Here is an 18714-nt window from a genome sequence, read left to right on the forward strand (position 1 = left end):
GGAAGCAAGTGGGAAAAGCACCTGAGCAGGACGCAGCCTGTGGGGAGCCCCGAGGGCTGGACAGAGACCTGGAGGGTTCAATTCAGCCACCAGGCCTGAGGTTCCCCACTCACGCTCTACAGTCGTGGTCAATTAACCACACAAACTAGAGAGCAGAAACTGAAAGTCCATAAATATGATCTGACCACCACCCTGACCACATACGTGCACGCACACACTGCCTGTGCCCCTCCTAGCCCCACCAGCACTTGCCAGCCCAGAACAAAGGCCTGCGCTGAAAGCACCAGTAAGAGTTCTTAGCAGATCACTTAGGATGGTGAGCAAGGGCCTGGTACTTCATCCTCCACCATGGCCAACAGCTAAATGCGGCATAAAATCATAGAATTACGTATAGAGTTGGAAAGGTCCTCAAAGGTCCGCTAGTCCAACCCCCTGCAGTGAAGGGATCACAGCTAGATAGGTATCTGCCAAATACGACTTTTGGCTTCATGAAAGCATTGGGAATGCTAGTATGGTAGAGGAAAAGGAAAAGCAGATTAAGTCAGCCGAATGCAGCCTTGCCCAACCTGGTGCCCTCCAGATGTTTTAGACTGAAGTTGCAGTAGCCCCAAGCCTAGGGAAGGCACCCAGGTTGTGCTAAGCTGCTGTAGAAGAACAGTAGTAGTAGTATCTGCAGTTACCTTCAGCTTTGAAGCCTTCAGTAAAAACACATACAGCGGTACCTCGGGATGCGAACGGGATCCGTTCCAGAGCCCCGTTCACATCCTGAATGGAACGTAAGATGCGACAGCGCGTCTGCGCATGCGCGGGTAATGGTTTGCCACTTCCATGCATGCGTGTGACGTCATTTTGAGCATCTGCGCATGCGCGAGCGGCGAAACCCGGAAGTAACGCACTCCGTTACTTCCGGGTCACTGCGGAGCGCAATCCAAAAGCGCTAATCCTGAAGCACATTCAACCCGAGGTATGACTGTATAGGGCTGTGCAATATCAGGTTTTCAACATCACAATGTATCACCAGCTAAACATCGTGATATAGTGATACATCACCATGTTGATAGGAAGGAGCATCGACCCCAGACCTGCAAGGTGCTGGGATGAAACAGCTGCCACTAGCACCTGGCGCAGGGAGGAAGCAGGCAGCTGGAGAATGAAGGTTAGGTGCCAGCCAGCAAGCCCCACCCATGATGTACTGCCAGGTGAAGACGCCATTGCGATCTGGCCCTCAAATCAGTCCTGGGTGATATATCAATACATCGTCCAACCCCAAACACATAACACGTCTGTAACCTTCTCTGCAGCAAACCTTTAGCTGATTCACAGCAAGAGGCAGTCTTGACAAAGCCATCTGCTTGCTCTGCTTCGGAGGGACACAGCTAGTCCCTTCTTACCTTCCTCTTCATCATCCTCTGGTGGGGATGGGATCATGGAGCCCTGAGATCCGGACTGTGGCAGGCGGAGCACTGGGCTCGCGGTGGTTTTTCTCCTCTCCCTTTCTGACTCACTCTCCAGGCATATGACTTCATAGAGTGTGTCTGTGCTGTTCTTCCGGTCCTTCTGCTTTATCTGAAGGATACAGGGCAGATCAGGTTTCAGCACTGTGGAAGAGCTTGACAAGAAATGCCTAGACAGACTCGCAAGCAACTTTCTGTATATATCTGTGAGAAGGCACAGGAGGAAGAAATCATTCCTACTCAGGAACCACAAAGGAGGGATAAAGAAAATAATTTTGGTTAGTCTTTCCGGATTCCAAAGAGGCATCTGCCAAAGGCCCTTTGCTCTGTGGCCAAAATGGCAAAACTTTATGTTAAAGCGCTTTGCTCTTCCTCTCAGAAAGCCTTGATGCATAGGAGCAAGAGGGCAGGAATGGGGGAGGGGGAGAGGAGGGAGGTATGTGGAATTCAGACAACTGCCCCGGATACAGATTCCGCTATGTTCTAGCTCCTTAATGCTTGGGGAGGAGGGGGATTCCAACTGCCTTCTATAAGGCAGCAAGACAAGACCTATGGACCTTCTGGGGGAGGCTGAGATGCTTTTTGTGGTTCAAGTGTTGGGACTAGGACCTGGGAGATGAGGGTGCAAGTCCTCACTCAGCTACAGAGCTCAGCGAGTGACCTTCAGCCAGCCAGGTCTTTCAGCCTAACCTACCTTATAGGGTTGGATGTGAGGATAAATGAGGAGGCAGAGAACCATATATGCCCCTTTGAACTCCTTGGTGGGATAAAAAGGTAATAATAAATAAATAAAATTAAAATATTTTCATTTCAACCTCTGATTCACTGTTCAGAGTTCCTGCCTTACAACCAGGTCCAAGATGGTTCCCCCCCCCCACAGAAACCATTTCCAAAAATTAAGCTCAGGCTTCATTTTTTCTGGAAAAAGTGAGTTATTATTTTCACCAGGCTGCTGCCACTGGTAAAATTCCAACACCACTGGTAAATAAAGATAAGCATACACCCTTAACCATTTGCAGCATGGCTGCTCAGATGTCTGTAAGAATCAGGTTCTCTTTGGAGGTTTATCAGGCAAAATCTCTTTAGCACCTCTTCAAAAGAAGTACCCCAAAACAAAGCAGTGCCCCTCCACCCACAACACCCAAGATGAGCCTGGTTCTTGTAAAGAGTCAGATTGGGGCTGAGAACAAGCCAAGACCAAATGAGATAACAAGCCTCACAATGAGAGTGGGTGGAGCGAGACAAGAGCCAACAGAATTAGCTCAGTAAGATAAACTTCCTTAAATTAACAAGGCTTATGCTTTTAGGGCTGAGAAATATTTATAGCCAAGAGAAGCAATTGTTCAAACTTCTCCACATTGCACCTTCAAGAGAGGAGAACATAACCTCAAAGACTTCCCACACACCCCTGCCCAACATGCCAAGGCATGAAGTTCCACTTCTCCAGTGGAACCTCAAATGTGCTGCAATCATCTTCCTTTGATTTACAAGCAACTCCCCATTTGTGTGGGGTTGTATTCTGGGTCACTGTGCGCGTCAGCAGTCGTGTGTAAGCCCATTCCGCACCCCTTTCCAGGGCTGAAAAGGATGTGTGTGTCAGGGATTGTGTGTCAATCAGATGCCACCTGTACTATTTACTTGATTCACATCCCCCCTTTCCCCCCAGTGAGCTCAAGGTGGCGTACATGATGCTCTTTCTCCCCATTTCATCCTCAAAGCAATCCTGTGAGGTAGGTTAGGTAGGTTATTGTCTGGGATCACTGTCATCCTTGGGGTTTATGAGGGAGGGAAGGAGGAGAGGGGCAGAGAGAGACTGAGGCTCCAATGGACACTGCACACTGGCTAGCCAAGTATCTCCAGAAAGTCATTTCCCATCACTTGAACTTCGAACTTTTAACTGACACACCAGGACACCCACCAACCCAAGAAGCTCAGAGAAGGTTGCAGCCCCACTTAGCATTCCAAGGAAGGAAGCAACTCTGCCCATCCCTGGGCTGTGTAAGAAGGGGAAAGATGCAAAAACCCAGCCTCTCCCAACCCTCCCAGCGATAGGTGGGAACAGTACTGCCTGCGCAAGGGCTGGGCTCAAGCCCTCAAACGGCACCAGGTCCAAAAGTTTGGCTTTCTCCTCTATGCGAGACCAGAGTCCCAGACGAGCATAACTCAAAGGACCACAGAGTTAGGGAAGGAACGAAAGGGCCCGCCCCACAATATCCACACCACTAAGGATGGGACCCACAAGCGTTACCTGCTTCAGCTTCAGGAAGAAGTTCTCTGTGGAGCTCCGCTTGCTGAAAGGCCAGAAGAGCCTCTCGCTGGCAGGGCACACACGGACTTTGGTCTCCAGGAGGAACCGCACAGGCTCCTGCACCTCAGTGATCACCAAGTCGACAGCCGTGGTCAGGAACAGCACTTTGTCTAAGGAGAGGAAGCAGGGAAGCTGGTGTTTCCCCTTAGGCCATTCAACACAGCCCTTGCCCTGTGCCTGTGGCCCAAATCGACCATGCCAATGTGTCCAAGACACAGGTAGCCAAACCCCAGGTACATCCATACCATGGTGACCAAGCGGGGTTATTCCCAGGTTAAGGGTGAACAGCACTGTAGCTGAAAGTTGTTGTTGTAGTAAATTATTATTATTATTTATTATTATTATTATTATTATTACATATAAAATACCTCACATTTTCCCCACCTGTTAAAATCACTTTTACTGTGATCTCAAAGCATGTGCACGTCTCCCCATCCCATTTAATATCTGACAGAGATTGCAAGGAAAGGGGAGTGGATAGAAAGAGGCTTTTAAAGGTTTCTGTAAGCATCCTCTCTCTTCCCTTTAAAGTCCCTGAGATTGGGAATTTAAAAGGGAAGAGGGAGACAATTTGCAAAGGCTTTTTCAGGCCTCTCCCCTATCTCACTTCAATCTTGAAAGTGGGGCGGGGAGCGAAGTGTGCAAAGCACTTGGCAAGCAAAGGCAATGGAGGGGATTTTTCCAGCACTGTTTCTGCTTCTTTCTTTTTGCTTGCCTTATTTATCTATTGATAAAAAAATATTTTAAAATGGATATTCATTAAAAAATATCAAAGTGCCTTGACTGTGTGTGCCTGTTCCCAGCAGAGAACCAGCACGAGCAGCCAAAACTGAGCAGGATTTAGCCCCTGCTCTTCAGTTGACTAGGAGTAGGAGGGCTAGATCCTACTTTGGGCTGCAAGTCCCTGTCTGCACAGCCAAAGCAGAATTGAACCCCACCTTCCTGTCCATCATGAGTCATTTCAGCTGAGGGACAGGTAGGTGTGGTTTGTAGGAAAAGGTCTTGCAGTCCAAACCTCATCTTGGTGGGCCAAGATTGGCTTGCGGCCTGGAGGTTCCTCAACCCCACCTTAACTAGCCCATGACAGAGAACCTGGTACACTCCATAAACGAGGCAATGTTGTAGCTCACAGCCAGTATTTTAAATGGAGTCCAGAAACAAAGTCATCTCCCAGCAAGGGGAATTACATTTCCCAGCATCTGCTTCACATCTTATGTGGGCTGTCCTATTGTTTTGGTGCTATCCTCCTGCCGTTGCTCCCACCTGAACTGTCTTGAAGGGTTAGAACACAGAGACGTCAATTACGTCTCCATGCCACACACACGCACCCTGACTCAACGCCATCTCAGCTTGACAAAACAGGTTGGCAACTTGCTCACTTGGGACCAGGTGAACTCCTGGATTTCACTTTTTTGTGGCCCTCAAACGCTTCTGAAGTTACTCTATTATTCCATCCCATCCAAGTTCCTTCCTTCCTATTCTTCCTGATTTTATAAAAGCATGACAACAAACAAGTAGGCTTTAACTAAAGTCAGAAAGGAATTAATTTCACTTGCTTCGCAGAACAGTAATTGTATCGGTCCACTATAGTACTAACAAGAAATCCTCTGTATGCTTCTTTGAGTGTACTCCAATCCAACTCAGTGGAGCTTACACCCACCTAGATCTGCACGGGACTAGCAATTCTAATGTGAAAAAGCCATGGTGAAAACTGATAAAAGGCAGTCTTATTTCAAGGTTAGTTTATCCAGAAAACTTAAGTCTCCGGCTCCACCCACTGTCAGTATGTGGCTCTGAACAGACGACCCCAGACGGAATGAGGTCCTCGATAGGAAAAAGATTCCCTACATTCGACTATCTGGGATTGGCCACTGATCATTGCACACATATCTAGGAAAATATACAGGAAACAACTTACACATCTCAAGCAATCTGACCCAAACAGAAAAGTCACTGATCACAAACCTTTCGGTGTTTCTTCATTCAGTTTATGGAAGTGTGGAGACTTTGTGTTCCAGCTCCCAGTGATGACATAGGACTTCCCATCAGAACTTTTGCCCATAGACTCCTAAAACCACAGAACAGGGTGAGTTAAAACAAAGCCCATAGGCTCTGCTAGATCACATCACAAAATACACTTGAAATCACCTGGAAACACACAAGCAACATGTCATTTAGTGGGGCTATTTGAGGGGGAAATCTCTGGAAACTGAAGGGCACCTTACCAGATCCAACAGGTGCATATTGCCACTCTGCACATCCTTCCCAGGGCTAAGGAGGAGGCCAAAACACCTGTGATTTAAAAAGAAAAAAAGCCAACCTCTAGCAACCATTTCCATGTGGAACAGGTAGTCCTGAAAAAGGTAGTCAGATTTTATGGGGTACTTTGGTGGAGAAAAACCACAGTATGTACTAAACTGTTTAACAACTGCCCCATCAGCTCTTAGAGAAGAATTGAAATGAGGAACTGGGCAGCAGGGTTAGAGGAAATTTTCAGCTCAATAGTACTTTACAAGTCAGAACATACATTGTACTTATTTTATAGATTTTATCATGCTTTTCAAGAGAGTCTCATTACAAAGCGGTGAACACAATACAAAAGACACCATTCAAAACTCAACACAACTCCAAACCTTAAAAATGCCAGCACACACAAAACCCCCTACAATCCACCAAGCACAGTAAGAATAAATGTTAGCAGCATTTCAGCATTCCACATAACATCAACTTTATTATTTGTACCCCACCTTTCTGGCTGGGTTGCCCCAACCACTCTGGGTGGCTTCCAACAGATATAAAAACGCAATAAAACATCAAACGTTTAAAAACTTCCTTATACAGAGCTGCCTTCAGATGTCTTCTAAAAGTTGTGTAGTTCTTTATCTCCTTGACATCTGATGGGAGGGCATTCCACAGGGAGAGCACCACTACCAAGGAGGCCTTCTGCCTGGTTCCCTGCAACTTCTTGCAGTGAAGGAACCTCAGTGTGTGGGCTGAATGATAGGGGCAGCAGGGAGGGGGCCTGTCTGATCTTACTTGGGTGTGGGGCCACCACCAAAGATGCCCCTTCCTGCATGCCCACCAAAGCTCTTCAGAGGAAATAGACACAAAGTTACCTTTCAATTGCCAGTTCTTTGTTGGTTGTCTGTTGTACGTAAATGACGATCTTCTTGTCGATGCCTTGGCGCAGTTTAAAGCACTGCCGGTCCTTGTCTTTGGGGACAGCACTGTGGTCAAAAAGGGAAATGTTCACACGGTCCTCTTATTTGTAGTCACAAATTTGAGAACAGAATCAGTAGGCAAGTGAGAGTTTTCACAGCCTGGTGAGTCCAGAAATCTAAGAGAGTTGGTGATTCGACAAGGACAACAGCATGCCCTAAAACAGGAATCACCAATATTTGAAATCTCACACACCTCTCTCTTGCTCTCCATTCCACACCTGAAATAAGGCTTGGGGGGGGGGGTCAGTGCTTATAGTTTCTTTCAAGCATATTGAAGGTGGTGGGTAGTTTTAATGGAAAACAGCAGCTAGGGAGGCAAGAATAAATCTCCAGGACAGATACCACAACAACAATTAGGCTTGAAAAGGCTTTTTAGAGTCTGGTTGTGGCAGGGTGCGGAAGGATGGTAGGAAATAAGTGTTCCAACCAATATTGGAGAACAAACAGTAAAGTGTAGAGGAATGAAAACATAAGGAACTGGAAGCCCGAGAATGGGGTGAGAAGATCTAAGATTTAGCTGAGGTGGTAATTAAAGACTGGGTTTTTTAAAAAAACAAAAAACCTAAGATGTACTAGAATTTAGCTTCCTATCAACAACACGCACAGCACTCTCTTTTAAAAGAGGCACCAAGATTTTAAAAAGGCAATTTCTTTTTACTCAGCCACCAGTCTGTTTGACACATGTAGAGCTGCTATGACAAGAATGAACAGCAGGTGGCCTCACAGCTCTATGACTCCAAAGGCAGTGCACATCAGAAGAAAAAAAAGGGTGGTCACTAGATAAAGCAAGCTAAGGATACAGGTCTTAAGTTTTCTGGGCTTGGCATTGGGCGCTCAAATGCAACAAGGTCATGAGACCAGTATCTCCAGCATGTATCCAATGGGGAAAAAACCGCTTTGAGGGAAGGAGGCTGGACAAGATGGGCCACTGGCCTGATACAACAAGGCTCTTCTGCTCTTTTAAAAAATAATAATATTACATTTTCTATTTTTGTAATCACAATATCCATACATACGTCAATAAACTCAAACCTCACTCTTGCCAGAGCACCGACCTCCTCCCGCCCCCCTTCCTGACTTCCATATATATTTACTTTAATCTTAGCATTTCTATAAGCACTTTTTTACCTCCTCTCTTATTTTTATATTTCCCCTTCCAACAAGGCTCTTCTTATGGTCTTCTCAAGGGAGACCTGGAGGGGCACAGTTCCCCGTTGTGGTCTTAGGAGGCCCTCCTCTTTAGGCAGCAAGGTATATTACTTCACTTTAAAAATATGGTTGGCTAGCCCTGGTGCCTTTGTGGGGCCTTCCTGCTCCTTCTGCCGGGAGGGGTCCTGAACTTCTGCCCCGGAGTGTTGCCCTGTCAGGGCCAGGATCCAGCCCCCCTGATCCAGCTGCACGGTGGCTCTTCCCTTCTTAACAAAAAGGGCCACTACTGAACAAAGTCCAAGCCAGAAGAAAACAGCACATAAAATTCCCATACCTGATTTCGGACAAAGTGCTTCACTTTTATTGGGTGGTAGCCAACAAAGTCCATATTTATTTCAATGGGTCTACTCTGGGAATAACTTAGTCAGCTATCACCCATTTTAGCTTCCCGTTTACTGACCCCTCATTAACCACACCCCCTGCATCATTCATAAAAAAATAAAATACGCCATTTTTAAAAGGTTAACACAATAAAATCAGACTACATCCACATAAAGACCATTTCAAGCAACATAAAACAATTCTTTAAAAAGCATTTTAAAACCCAGCTAAAAATAACTTGGACCATATTTCATGTTAAAATGGGTTCTGGAGAGAAGCATCAAATGTGGAGGGGAGAGCACACCTGAAATATCCTTTCCCATCATCTTCTTTTATTTCCAGAGAAACGGAGAAGGTAAATATGTCACTGTCTGGTGTCTGCGGGGCAGAGGGAGCAGCAAGAGGGGTTTGTTTGGCAGAGCGGCGGAAGGCGGTGGCAAAACTGTACAGGATCCGACTCACCTGTGGACACGAAGAGCCAGAGAGAAAGAAAGTCAGTAGCTGGGATTCCTAGTGGGGAGCAGAGTTAGGGAAACGGCTCTTTTGTTATTTCTGAGGGTGGAGTGAGTTCGTGACTGGCTTAGCAGCTATCCAGTGCACTTTTGAAGTTAATGAGGGTTTCAACACAGGGCTGATGAGACACTCTAATGTAGTTTTCCCAACCTGGTGCCTTCCAGAGGCTTTGGACTACAACTCCACCAGCTCCACCTAGAAGAGGTTAATGGCCAGGCATGGCAGAAATTGTAGTCCAGAACCTCTGGAGCACACCAGGTTGAAGGCGGCTCTTGTAACTGCTACATTACACCCACTCTGTTTGTTTTGATAGGATATGCTTTTCCGCTTTCATTAGGATTCTCCAAACTCCCTTCAGTTGCTCAGCCTCACTCTTTGAATTTGGTGCCTGAATGGAACACCTCTGCCACGGCTTCCTTTAACAGTGCAATTCTATGCATGGCCTTTCAGAAGGAAGTCCTACTGTATTAAGTGTACACAAGGCTGCAGCCCAAGTCTGTGACTATGAGCCAAATCAGAAATTTGTGCCAAAATCTAACAAGTTATTCCATCTTGCAAGTGCGCATCTTGAAATTCTTCTCAGCAGCACTGCTCGTTATCAACGCAGAGAATAAAGACCTGATCACAGTCAGAGTTTAATGAGCCCAGCACAGAATAACTGAAGCATAGTATGATGCTAAACTGTCAGCACAAATAAATGGCTGGAAGCAGAAGATCTGCATCATCAGGGTTACCAAGGATCACTAAGAAGGTACTGACATTATACAAAGGAGATTCCTTCTTTGGCAGGAAGAGGAGGACATAAATTTAATTAATAAATGAAATACGCCTAGCTGCCTTAATACTGAGTCAGACCACTGATCCTTCCAGCTCAGTATTGTCCACACTGATTGGCAGCGACTCTCCAGGGTTTCCAGTACAGGATCTCTCTGGAGATGCCAGGGACAAAACCTGGGATCTTCCACATGCAAGGCAGGAGAATCAACAAAGGCAAAGCAGATGCTGAACTTACAGCTTCTTGGATTTCACACCGGAAGACATGAATTCTGAAGAGCTCTGAGTTGTAATGGCTTTCAGTGAAAGCGAAGCAGTCGCTTTCTGGAGTCCCGTCGTGTCCCCGCACACAGAACAGGATCTTGTAAATGGGATAGTTGGCTATTTCGGTGTTCGTTGGGGGTTCTAGCAGCCTGCAGAGCAAAAGGGGGAAATGAAGGTGTGAGCTGCAAATGCTTCACCTTGAAGACAGACAAGCTGCAAGTAGTTTAATGATGGATCCAATCTTTAACTAATTAACTGGTCAATTTAAGTGAGCAAAATCTAAAAAAGGATCCAAATTGAGCAACTTAGGCTAAAAAGGGATCCAAATTGAGCAACTTAGCTCCTATTCAGAAGTGCACGTTCTGTGTTTCTGCTTTCTTTCTTACTGAATGCTTTTACAGCTCTCCTTAAAGGAAGCAAGTGTGGTTTTCAAAGGCACATGTTTCCCTGATGGAGGACTGTTCATACTTGACGCCCATCATAATCTACGGGATGGCTTTGAAAATATGAATTTATTCCCGACTCTCTTGAATCACTCTGTACCATCCCAAGAGTATTATATTTGTAAATGCCAGGTTCACTGATTGGAGGGCAGAGAGGACATCACTAGTCCCACACTCCCACTAGCAAAGACTTCCACTATCTCTGCTCCCACCCCCTATTGGCTTCGGGGGTAGGAGAACCCTCAGAACAGCATGGGATAAGCTGAATTGCTTGCTCTGTTGGAATAACTGCCATAGTGCTACACTGAATTCCTTCCACTGGACATTACAGATAATTTTAAAAAGAGTTCTGTTCTTTTGCTGTTTTTAAAATCTTCCGTCCACATAAATCAGAAGTTGCAGGAGCAGACTAGACAATAATTATGCCTCCATTCTCCCATTTATAGATTTCTTGTTTGAGTTTAACACCTGTTATCTGAAAAATAATAAAATCAGTGCTAGCACAGAAAAGCCAGCACTAGCCACCAGAACACCTGGGAGGCTGAAGGAGCGAACTTCCCTTCACTGACTCCCCACCCACCCACCTGCCTTTCTGCTGCTGGCAAATGCCTTTGGACAACAGACCAGAGAGTTGGCGGTGAACCATCTAGCCTGGTGAGAAGATCCCTAGTCCAACTGAACTGCATCTAAGTCAGGCTGCTGCAGTCACCGTGGAGTGAAGCAAGACCGCACACTTTACCTGCAGTACGGGTTGGCTTTATTTATTTATTTTGCCCATTAACTTAAGATTTTGCACTGTACTTGTATCTAGATTCATTTCTTTGCAATACAGTAAGCCCACAACGTTCGCACATTTAACTTGTGTACATTCAGCTTTACAAGCTTCAGAAAATAATTTATAAAAATGAAAAAAGGGGTGGGTACTGGGGGAAAAGACGTTTGCAATCCCACCCACCATTTCACCTTGAAGTGTTTTGACTATACGTGATTTTGGCTTTAGGCATAATGTCAAGAATGTAACCCCTGCGTAAGTTGTGGGCTTGCTGTACTGGCATTTATCCTATGCTTCCTGAAATGTTTTTTGTCTTATTTGAATGCCCTGACATATTCCATAGCAGCAAGTTGTGTGTCCCGTCCCCCCACCCCCAACGTTTTGTACTTTGATAAACTGCTTTAGCACTGTGGACAAACAGCATAGAAATAAATGAAACTTTTAAAAAAGAAAATAAACAGCCACAATTTACAACCAGTTTATCAAAGAAGACACTTTTCAGAAGATTGTCTTGGTGTTGCCCCATAGTAACCATGAGGCAACTTAGAAACTATTGCCACAGTATACAAAGCAGGTCCTAAAAAACGCCACTGCCAACGACAGGTGGACCTACAGAGCCTCCCACAATGCCACCCCACAGGTGGGAAAGTACCTCACAGTTCCCTCCGACACATTAGGAACCGAAAGAGTCACGTCCACGGAAATCTCACACTGGCTTCGCAAGATGGACATCATCCTCAGGGCCTCCACCTCGCTCCTGGGAGCATTGACCGAGGCACAGCCCAAGTAAGTGAGCTTGCTGAAGACAACGCTGTCCTCATCAGCAACTGGAGTAAAAGGACTCGACTCCTCGGAATCTACAAAACAGCAGAAAAGCGGAGTCCGTTAATCTGTGTATCGAATTGCTAAATTGGATCAGTATCCTCTACCACTCACATTAAGTTAAAATGAGTCTCTCCTGTGTAACCAGTCTGACTCTCAGATATGACTATTTGCACCCTATCTGATTTGCAGAGTTTGGAACTGCACCATTAAGCAGGGGTGCCAATGGGAAGCTTTAGTGATATCAATGATTGAAATTGGCCCCTTCCCCCTTAAAAAGCAACCCACCCTTTATGGAATGGTTGTGAAAGACCAGCCATGATTGGAAAAACCGGTACTGGAGAGAACAGCTAGGAAGGAGAATGAAGCCCCTTGGCCAGTCTCTGCTCAGGATACACAAAGGCTGTGCATATTCTGCTCCTCTCCAAGAAAGCACCATGGAAGTGCAAAAGGCTGTATCTGGCAAGGTTCAACCTCAACAAGATCGTCAAGTTCCTAGGCATTACTGCTGTGCAGGTTAAGACTTAATAACACATTTATATTCTGCACTTTCCATCCTTTAAGCCTAGGGCAGCTCCCAACCAAAATATCTAACCAAAATATCAGAACCAAGTAACGAACAACACCAGGGAGGACCAGGAAGAGTCATCGGTCCCAGTTTCATAAAAGACAGGCTTGAACAAGGCCATTTTGACCTGCCTTGTAAAACACTCCCTATGAAGTGGTCAGGTCTCTTACAGAGCAGGGAATTCTATGTTGTGGATGCCACTGAAAAGTCCCCCCCCCATGTCCCCTGCCTTCACCATCTGAACCTCAGAGGGTAGATACAAAAGAGAAAGCCTTTGCATGAAATCAGTTGACCAGCTGCTGTCCCTTGCCATTTGTCAGCTGCCTTGAGTGTTTCTGCTGGCTTTCTCCATTATTGCCCAAGCTAATTGTTCGTTAGCTGCCTTGAGTGTCATTTTGACAGGAAGGCACAATATGAGTGTTTTAAGAAATGGCTTTCAGAAACTCACCCCAGATATGCTCTGCATCTGTGCTTCCTTCTCTTTCTTTCAGAGGCTTCTCATGAACCGGTTGTGCCCTCTCATTTCCCACCCACCTGCCCCAAATTTCTCTCACCTCCCTGCGCTGGCTTCACTGGCAAGCTCATATCAGGTTTCTGGGGTCCCGCCACAGACACAGGGTTAATTGTGGAGGATGCAGAAGCCTCGAGGAGGACTGGCTCGTCTCCCTCTCCTCCATCATGATGGCTGTCCTCCTCCTCGTGTCCTCGGTCATTGGATTGGTCTTCCATGGGGGGATCCATTAGGACGTCTTCAAGCTCTTTCTGCAGTTGCTGCTCACTCCCATTCCCTATAATCTGTGAAAGCAAGTGGCAAAGGGTGAGCCAAAAGAGGAGAGATGGGGACTTGACTGAGACCAGACACACATTCACTACAGGAGGCTAAAGAGAGGTTAAAAGCAGTTCAAATAACATTTTCTCAACTCTCTCAAGAGACACTGATATCACTAGAAGGTTTCATTGGGTATCTGCAATGTTCATGAAAACAATACATAAGCCTACTAAGATCTCGTCCTTCTGGAGATGCAACAGGTTTGGCCAAGAAAATGCTGCACTGCTCTCTCCAGCACAAAAGCACAGGAGCAGCCCTACAGACTTCTGAATGTGTAAACTGAACAATAGAGGCACAGAATCAAGAGCAACAACAGTAGTGGAATTCCGATGGGCATTAATGACAGCAAGGAGCTGAGAACAGTGTGGCTGAGCTTTCCACAGCGGTTAAAGCAGACTGGGAAGAGGCTGCAGCACCTTCACAACTCATAGATTAGGGCAACTTCTCGCAGGCACCCAAGCTGCCAGGGCTGCCCTTGTGGTCAGCACCATACCTATTTCTACCATGGCTTTCTATTCCCCACCTAATCCTTCCACATTTACCAATTTAACTAAAATGCCTGCCTCCTGACAAGTCCCAGCCTGTGAAGTTACACCTAGATCAAGTAACATCTGACCATCCCAAACGCATTTGTGTCAAAACATTGGAATGATATAGTATTTACTAAGGAGAAAGAATGCAAAGAGGCGCCCACTCAGAAGTCTTCCCACAGCCTGCTGCATAAGGCAGCACTGCTAGTGTTTAGCCTTTCAGACCTAGAGGCTGGGCCCAAGCCTCTGGTCAAACGTGCTGGGTGACCTTCAACTTGTCAATGCCTCTCAAGTCTGACTTGCTTCACAGGGTAGTTGTGAGGGCAAAAAGAGGCACCATGCCACTGATTCCGTTGGAGGAAGACTGGGATAAAAATGTTGATTACCATTAAGCACTAAAGCCAAAGCCGTATGGTATGCGGCTCCTTGCTCCTGCTTCCCCCTCACAGACAGGGACCAGAGAGGGAGCTCCCTTGGCACTCCTGACTGCATTTATAACCCCAGCATTTTCTCCATGGAGCTCAAGGTGGCTCACATGGTTCTCCCTCTCCTCATTTATTGTTCACAGTGAAATATCTTAGGCTGAGACGCACTGACAGGCCCAAGGTCACCCAGTGAGCTTCATGACTGACTTGGGATTCCAATCTGGTCTCCAAGGTTCTAGTCTGACACCCTAGCCACTACACTACCCTGCCAACACCAGCCTGCCTCTGAGACCCCACTTCTCCCTCCCATCCTGGTGCCACGGTTCTCCACCACTGCCTGGCCACAAACACCCCTCTCCCCCTGCGTACCTTGGCCACCTTCCAGAGTCACAGAGCTGACACTTGGCCAGAGGTAGTTTGTGGCCAGACACATCTTATGGCTGCTTCCTCCAAGATGCTCAAATGAGAAGTTGAAGGAATGATTCAGAATGCAAGCACTCCCATCCTCCCCAGGAGAAATAACTGGGTACAGCCACCTTTTAAAAGCATCCCCCTCCATCTACTCTCCACCTCACTTACCTGATGGCTGCTTCCTTCCAGCAAAGAACACCAGTCACTTAAGCCTCCAGGGAAGTGGAAGTGCAAACAGTACACAAAACAGGAGTTTTCCTGCCCTGTCAACATGGGAGTAAACTACTAGGTGTGGAGATGCCACCTAGTCACATTCACTTCCATCTCTAGGACAGGAGGCAACCTCCACAGCCACAAAGTTGGCCAATCCTGGCTCACAGATTCAATGCGACTGAGGCCATTACTGTCTCCACTTGGAAGGAAGTCTTTCATGTATCGGTACAAGGACAGGCCAAGATGGCCTGAAATCTGGTTAAGCCTGTTGAGCTAAATTAGACAGCAGGTAGCTTTGCCCTGTAATTTGCATCAGAAGAGAACGAGCCTTTGGAGAAAAGCTGTAGGCTCAGAGGCAGAGCAGTCGCTTTGTGTACCAAAGAGGGTCCCATTGTGAGTCCCTGGCATCACCAGTTAAGATAATCAGAAAGCAGGTGGAGAGGATAGACCTTTGCCCAAGATCCTGGAAACTGTGGACAGGGGAGATGAGGGGTACAGAATCTTTTTTAGCCCAAGGGTTGCATTTCATTAATAGGGAACCTTCTGGGAGCCAGAATCAAACATAGGCAGAGCAATGCATGTGACTCTTGCCTTTGAGATGTAGGCTACATTCCAACCATGCAGCAGCAGCAGCAGCTAGGGATTTCCACACACCTCTCCATCCAGGCAAGCTAGAGGCTTCATCACAGTTCAAAGGCCAATTCCAGCCAGGAAGCAGAGCCCAAGGAGGATACAGAGCAAGGCCAGTAAGGGGCATGGTCTGTGGAAACTGTGAAGATGGTCCTGGCAGCCGGAAACACAGGACTGGATTCTGCCCTGGGCCTAAGGTTCCCCACCCCTTGAGTAGACAATGCTGACCAACGCCCATGGTCTGACTCAGTCTAAAGCAGTTTGACATTTCTTTTAAGTGTAGTAAAAGGCTATTAACTAGGTTTCTGTGCACAGAGAAGACTCCAGCAGACAGAATGAAGAGACATCCACAAATAATCTGCCCTTAAAAAGTCTAAATCCAAAAGGAGGGAGAGGAGATCTTTAAGGATATTTAACTGCATAAAAGACCATAGGCAAAGGGGGCATTTCACCTGGAGAGACTTGCTGGTTTCCAGAACAAGAGAAACAAATACAGTAGGACTTAATTGATATGTTATAATGCAGGTGTAAGAAACCTGGGGCTGCCCAGATATTATTGGGCCTTCAACCCCAGCCAGCTTGGCCAATAAACATTAGGAAGAACTTCCTGACAGTAAGAGCCGTTCGACAGTGGAATTTGCTGCCAAGGAGTGTGGTGGAGTCTCCTTCTTTGGAGGTCTTTAAGCAGAGGCTTGACAACCATATGTCAGGAGTGCTCTGATGGTGTTTCCTGCTTGGCAGAGGGTTGGACTCGATGGCCCTTGTGGTCTCTTCCAACTCTAGGATTCTATGATAATAGTCAAGGATGTTGGGAGTTCTGTCCAGCAACAGCTGGAAGGCTGGAGGTTCCCCATCCCAGCATAATATATGAAGGGATACAAGTAGACATTGGGCAGCAAGGAGTGTGTCAACATGCCAGCCAGTGGGTTCATCATCACCCATTAACATTACAGGAACCAGGTTGTTAGTCATTGCTATGTACACTGTAGGTGACTGCAGCCCCGTTCTTGGGTCTTTGGCTGCCAATGATGAAGCGGAATTTGGCCCACCATAGGTAACAAACTTGCTTCCCTCTAACTCTGGACCTTTTGGGTGGCCCTAAGCAACATGTGACCCTCACATCCAAGCAAGTCACTGGGCTTTGAGAAGGTGTGAGGTGTGAGAGAAGACCTCTGGAAGGGTCTTAAAGTCCTCCTGTCTCCTTTCCAAAGCAAAGTTAGTGCTTTCCCAGCTTTGGGAAGAATATGGGAGAGCTCTAGGACCCTGCCAGAGCCTAATACATCTTTCCCAAAGCCCAGAGCCTTGCTTATCCAGTTTTAAGAAGGCAGCACAAGGGTTGGTGGGGTGGCTTCGCTTCCTCTGCCCCAGCCCCAGCCTCACATGCAACAAGGCAATATGCAGCCAGAGTTAGAAACTCAGATATATAAGCTACCGTATTTTTCGCTCTAGAGGACACACTTTTTCCCTTCTAAAAAGTAAGGGAAAATGTGTGTGTGTCTTATGGAGCGAATGCAGGCTGCGCGGCTAAGCCCAAAGCCAGAACAGAGAGACAGAGCGCTGCGCAGTGCTCCATCTCGCTGTTCTAGCTTGGGGTTAGCTGCGCAAAGCTTCCGCGGAGGCTTCAAAGGCTGTCCCTGAAGCCAGAACAGCAAGAGGCTATCCCAGAAGCCAGATCCCTCTGGCTGTTCTGGCTTCTGGGGTTCAGAATTTTTTTATTCTTGTTTCCTCCCCCCAAACTAGGTGCATCTTATCATCCGGTGCATCCTATAGAGCGAAAAATACAGTAATTGTCAAATTGCACCTTGAACCTAAGTTACGGTCATCACAGCAGAATGTCTAGGTACCTTTTTTAAACTGTGAAATTTATTGTTATTGTTATTATTATTATTCATTGCATTTATACACCACTTTATATTTAAAAAAAAAAAATCTCAAAGTGGTTTACAACATATTAAAACATCAAATAAAACAATCCGGTATAAAACAAATTCAAGCTTCAAGGAAAATATTTTGGATCCTTCCAGGGTGGATTCGATTTAAATTAAATTTCTTTAAATCACGATTTAAATCACTAATCAGTAAGACTTGATTTAAATCACTAATCAGTAAGACTTGATTTAAATCATTTTTTTTACAGAAACACTCATTCTTGCTAGTATGATCTTAATATTTACAACCAGATGAAGGTTTCATTTTTGGAATAAAAAAAATTCAGAGTAGTTTTTACAGTTATATCAAAAATTACTGATTTGGTTATACTATTAGAAATACAGTGGTGCCCCGCAAGACGAATGCCTCGCAAGACGGAAAACCCGCTAGACAAAAGGGTTTTCTGTTTTGGAGGTGCTTCGCAGGACGAATTTCCTATGGGCTTGCTTCGCAAGACGAAAATGTCTTGCGATTCCTGGGGTGGTTTTTTTCGCTCCCCACCCCCTTTTTCTAAGGCACTAAGCTGCTAAAAGCCTTTTAGCAGCTAATCCACTAATCCCTTAAGCCTTTAATAGCCGCTAATAGCTGCTAAACCGCTAATAGCGCTAATCCGCTAATGGGCTTGCTTCGGAAGACGAAAAAACTGCTAGATGAAGAGACTCACGGAACAGACTCTTTTCGTCTTGCGAGGCACCACTGTACATAGACCATTAATTATGAAATTATAGTGAGGTTTAATAAGTTAACTGTTTGCATTTGGACATCCTTTCCACTATACTTTATTGGAATGAGAAAAATAATCATTTCCTTAATAACAATTTAAACCATTTATTTAACTAAGACAATACTGTAACATTAAAGCATACATATCCATCTTTGTTAACTGATGTGGTTAAACAAAAAAATTTAATTAAAAAAATTTAATTTCAGCACACATGAGAAACTTAAACAAATCCTTATTTCCTGATGAAAAGCCTTTGGACTATAATGTAACTTAAATAGAAAACTATCTTTAAAAATATTTTTCCTCCAAAAGCATTTTATTTTAAAAATCTCATTTGACATTTTGTTTTCTCCA

At 45.8% G+C, this 18714-nt stretch overlaps 1 protein-coding gene across 3 annotated transcripts in view; it reads right to left on the reverse strand.

Moving 5' to 3' along the window:
- The window catches only part of RABGAP1 (RAB GTPase activating protein 1), a 96110-nt gene that overhangs the window by 58785 nt on the left and 18611 nt on the right, over window positions 1-18714 (reverse strand). For 2 of the 3 annotated variants that reach the window (XM_083422950.1, XM_083422952.1), the window contains 9 exons: window positions 13224-13464; window positions 11932-12136; window positions 10039-10213; window positions 8818-8975; window positions 6879-6989; window positions 5988-6054; window positions 5728-5830; window positions 3703-3872; window positions 1392-1566 (listed from right to left, as the gene is read on the reverse strand). In XM_083422950.1, coding sequence (XP_083279076.1) covers window positions 1392-1566; window positions 3703-3872; window positions 5728-5830; window positions 5988-6054; window positions 6879-6989; window positions 8818-8975; window positions 10039-10213; window positions 11932-12136; window positions 13224-13464 — 1405 coding nt within the window. Of the gene's footprint in view, window positions 1-1391; window positions 1567-3702; window positions 3873-5727; window positions 5831-5987; window positions 6055-6878; window positions 6990-8817; window positions 8976-10038; window positions 10214-11931; window positions 12137-13223; window positions 13465-15032; window positions 15153-18714 lie in introns of those variants that run through there. The other variant, XM_083422951.1, reaches the window with a different exon arrangement.

This window comes from Podarcis tiliguerta (genome assembly GCF_965153285.1).
Source record: "Podarcis tiliguerta genome assembly, chromosome: Z".
Classification (NCBI taxonomy): Eukaryota; Metazoa; Chordata; class Lepidosauria; order Squamata; family Lacertidae; genus Podarcis; species Podarcis tiliguerta.